This window comes from Musa acuminata, chromosome BXJ3-1, assembly GCF_036884655.1.
Source record: "Musa acuminata AAA Group cultivar baxijiao chromosome BXJ3-1, Cavendish_Baxijiao_AAA, whole genome shotgun sequence".
NCBI lineage: Eukaryota > Viridiplantae > Streptophyta > Magnoliopsida > Zingiberales > Musaceae > Musa > Musa acuminata.
The window spans coordinates 16747062-16751148 of NC_088349.1; the positions used below are offsets into that span (position 1 = coordinate 16747062).

The following is a 4087-nucleotide window of genomic DNA, read 5'->3' on the forward strand; positions in this document are numbered from 1 at the left end:
CGTCCTCATGTTGACATCAAATTTGATCAAGCGAAACAAGTATCTGTTTACAAGCTCTCTATCAAGGACAAACGAGCAGCATAAGTAGCCATTGTTTTGACAAAAGCTTTGGGAATCAGATTGGATAAGGCAGAAGAAAAGGATGATGAAAGCCAGTAAAAGGAGTACTTAATAAGACTCTTCCGAGGGAACAAATGTGCTGTACACCTGAGTAGGATTCAGTGATGCAGGGGATGGTTTCTATCACTTGCCCATTTCCACCGGTATAAAATGAGTCGGAGTGGGCTGTGGTGAGCGAAATGGGAGTAAGAGAACCCATATGAGTGACCGGTAGGATTGGATCGAACCAAAGGAAAGGAATGTACGGAGGAGAGAAAGAGGGTGAGCAGTAGACATCAAATCACACCATCCACCACCACCACCACCACCACGATGGTCGCTCCCTCCCCCCGAAAGGAAAGCTTTCAATTCGTTGATGCATCGGTGAAAGCTCTTTCCTATCCTTTTTGCTTTATGCAACATATAAAATATTATCGTTCTCGCCGATGCCAATTTTGAGGGGTACCAAGTTGAGTAAAGCTGTTGCCTTTGGGCATCGGAACACTTTCCCCTGCCGCCTTTTTGCCTCATCCCCGACTACGTTTTGTGGACTTTGGAAGAAGTAAACGGGACGGAGAAAGCCATATATATTATATAGAGGATGTGGAAAGAAGAGAAAAAAGATTGGATTTTGAGGGTGGGAAGGACATAAAGTTGTGTTTTTACCGAGCCCAAAGGGGTAAATAAACGTATCGGCCTTTGGATGGAAGGAATGTGGGATCTCAACAGCACGGCCTCATTGGCGGTGGAGGAGGACGACGACTCTCCTGCAGCCTCAGCCGCTGGGGACGGCGGCGAGGAGGATAGCAGGAATGTAGCGGCGGCCTCCTCTGCCGAGGCCGAGAACAATGCCTCCAGCCCTTCCGCCCTCATCATCGAGGCTTCCGATGAAGGGGAGGCAGACGGCAGCGCCGGTAAAGTCTTCGGATTCTCCATCTCCCGCCACCGCGAGGATAGCCCCTGCGGGGAGAGAGAGCCCGCGATCGTCACCCACGAGTTCTTTCCTTTGAACGGCAAAGCAGACGCTCGGGGCGGCCGCGGGGCAGGCTGTGGTGCTTTGCCACCGCGGCCGCCCCCTAGTTCGCACTGGGCCGGCGTCAGCTTCTGCCACTCGTCGGAGCGGGTGGTGGTCGGGAAGCCGGCGGAGGTTCCCCAACAGGTGAAGAAGAGCCGCCGCGGGCCGAGGTCGAGGAGCTCCCAGTACCGCGGCGTGACCTTCTACCGGAGGACCGGCCGATGGGAATCCCACATATGGTTAGCTTTCTCTCCTCCTTCCCTGTCTTTCAAGCACCAAAAGAATGGATCTTGAACCCGTTTTCTGCCTACTTGAGCAGTCTCATGCTTACCTTTGTTGCTCCTCCTCCTAATCCGCAGGGACTGTGGAAAGCAGATCTATTTGGGTAAGTACGGAGAGGTTAGCGAACAGGGTCTATAAAAAGAGGAATGGTTTCTGCCGACATGAGTCTTTTCTTCGATCTAAAGAGTTGCAACTACTGATTGCTTCTTATCTGGATGATCTTATCTGTAGGTGGATTCGACACTGCGCATGCTGCTGCTAGGTGAGTTGATACAGTGTCACCTGCTGTGGCTTAAATTTCCGATTTAGTGGCTTGCGGTATACGAGATGTGGATTGCAAATTTTACTGCAGGGCATATGACCGCGCTGCCATAAAGTTTCGGGGAGTGGATGCAGATATAAACTTCGATCTGGACGATTACGAGGAGGAACTAAAACAGGTGAGGCAGTGTGATCATCCTTTTCTATATTTTTCAGTTTTTTACTTCACTACTTTGTTCATCGTTGTTCGTCACTCCCTGTTAGAGGAATACAAGCATGAATTGTGAGGTTTGGGTGCAGATGAGCGATCTCACAAAGGAGGAGTTTGTTCATGCTCTTCGACGCCAAAGCACAAGCTTTCCAAGAGGCAGCTCCAAGTACAGGGGTGTCACCTTGCACAAATGTGGGAGATGGGAGGCTAGAATTGGCCAGTTCCTGGGGAAGAAGTATCCTCTTTCCTCCATTGCATTACCAAAATCCTTGGTTCACCTACTCATGTGTAGTCTAACAACCATTGTGCTATCCATTCTTCAACAGATATGTTTATCTTGGCCTCTTTGACACCGAAATCGAAGCTGCCAGGTATCTGAAACTCTTAGTTTTTCGCATCGTGCTTTGTTTAAACCGTCTACTTTGCTTCTTATTTACATTGGGATAAGGAAACTCAGCATTTTCAGGAAAGAAATAGATTGAAAGAAAAATTCACATCATTCTTCATAGTTAGAAAATTATGGATTGGTGGGATCTGACCAGTTTCATTTTGGAGATACAGAGCTTATGACAAGGCTGCAATCAAGTGCAGTGGCAAGGAAGCGATAACAAACTTTGATCCGAGCATCTACTTGAACGAGCTCAATATCCAGAGTGAGTTCCTTGTTGTTGCACACTTCTTTGTCATCATATCCTGTTGTTAAGTTTCTCTTACCTCTGCGATCTACATGTCAAAACTGTTTAGCTGGCACGATTGAGCATAATCTGGACCTTAGTCTGGGGAGCTCAGGATCCAACAGGAATAACCTTGATCAAAGAGACAAAGGCTCTAGTGGAATGGACCAAGGAGTTCGAATTGGTCCCGAGCCAGAATGGAGTCGCAACACCAGATCGAAGGTATAAATATCATTCCAATTTGCTTGTCTCTTCTCCTTACTAAACTGGATCGAAGGACTCCATATCCTTAAACTTAAACCTCTGGTGCATTAGTTTCATGGGAAGCTTAAGCTGCCTGAAGATAAAGCAAACGGGAGTTATAAATCACAAAACATTAGCTTCCTTCATTCTCCGACTCTCTTTGAGGCCAATGAGATGTGCAATCACCAACAGCTTCGAAGCAATGGTGAGACACTTCCAATAGTCCAAATCATACCGCAGCAGTTTAATCCCCCTTTATTTCATCAAGTGGGTATCCCCCAATCAAACCGAAATTGATGTTCTTCTGTGATACTTTAACGTAGCTAATCTTAAAACCCTTCCATGCTGCAGTATGCAAGCAACAGGGAAGGAGCAAGGACTTCTGTCGCGCTTTCTTCATTGACTGCTGGTGAGCGACACCAGAGTCATTTAGGTCAGGTGAAAGGCAGCATGACTTGGTTGTTGCCCGCCATGCCATCATCTCAATTGTTCTCGGCCACCACTTCTGCAGCATCATCAGGATTCCCACCACAAGTAACAGCGCTGCCATCCAATTTGCAGCAGAAGAATGAGTGTCAATCTTCCGTGAGACACAGCTGAAACAAAGTGCGGTTCAGTGGTGGAATCCACCACTATGCTGACGAAAGACCCATTTTGGCTTTGTTTTGTTGCAGTTTTAAACCAAACAACTACTAGAAAGCATTAAAACTTTGTCAAACTTTTGAGTGCAAATGAGACAGCAAAAGTGGCAAGAAGGGTGGGAAGAACTGATGTAGCATCATATCAGAAGACAAGATGCCTTCATTTGAAGTGGTATTCTGAAGTTTAAAGAAGGGTTGTAGTATTACAAATCTTCATGTAGTTTGGTCTTCTACTTTGCTCTCTCTAACATTTTGCCTGCAAAATTTGGTGGTAAATGGAGACCAGAGAAAAATGAATGATAGTGTTGTAAAACCCACACATATTTGGGAGTCTATATTTGAATTATTTTACACATGTTTCATGCAGAGATGCCATCAGCTTGAAAACCTTCTCTGGTAGCAATCCTGTGTTTTCAACAATTTGGCATGCAGAAGAAAATGGCATATTATGTTTTGTGTTACAAGTCAACATTATATGTAATATCTTCAGATTTTGATACTGCCTGAATAAACCCACCCAAAGGTGAGATTGGCAAATAGAGGGTGGTGATGAATGCTTGGGACAAGCAGAGATGCTTCCTGGTGAAGAAAGAATTCAGCCAATTGTTTCTAGTTTTGTTCACTAATTAGTCTTTTTCTTTTCTAAGAATGAGTTCACTCC

The 4087-nt window shown here is 45.9% G+C and overlaps 1 protein-coding gene across 3 annotated transcripts; it reads left to right on the forward strand.

Moving 5' to 3' along the window:
* The first annotated feature begins 322 nt into the window (after window positions 1-322).
* LOC103998487 (AP2-like ethylene-responsive transcription factor TOE3) lies at window positions 323-3788 on the forward strand. 3 transcript variants are annotated; one of them, XM_009419980.3, is made up of 10 exons: window positions 325-1353; window positions 1474-1499; window positions 1628-1658; window positions 1749-1836; window positions 1958-2103; window positions 2195-2239; window positions 2430-2521; window positions 2613-2764; window positions 2858-2990; window positions 3137-3347. In XM_009419980.3, the coding sequence occupies exons 1-10, from the start codon at window positions 803-805 to the stop codon at window positions 3196-3198; spliced, it is 1326 nt and encodes a 441-aa protein (XP_009418255.2). In that variant the 5' UTR covers window positions 325-802; the 3' UTR covers window positions 3199-3347. The 3 variants fall into 3 exon arrangements, with proteins under 3 accessions (XP_064991786.1, XP_009418255.2, XP_009418248.2); XM_009419973.3 differs by having other exon boundaries at window positions 327-1353; window positions 2858-3052; window positions 3137-3788; XM_065135714.1 differs by lacking the exon at window positions 2858-2990 and having other exon boundaries at window positions 323-1353; window positions 3137-3788.
* The last annotated feature ends 299 nt before the right edge of the window (window positions 3789-4087 follow it).

Excerpts from the sequence above, each read along its gene's own strand:
- LOC103998487 (XM_009419973.3), top strand. The coding sequence starts at position 803 with ATGGAAGGAATGTGGGATCTCAACAGCACGGCCTCATTGGCGGTGGAG. Across the intron at positions 1,837-1,957 it reads ACGAGGAGGAACTAAAACAG|ATGAGCGATCTCACAAAGGA; the intron begins GTGAGGCAGTGT and ends GTTTGGGTGCAG. Across the intron at positions 2,522-2,612 it reads GAACGAGCTCAATATCCAGA|CTGGCACGATTGAGCATAAT; the intron begins GTGAGTTCCTTG and ends AAAACTGTTTAG.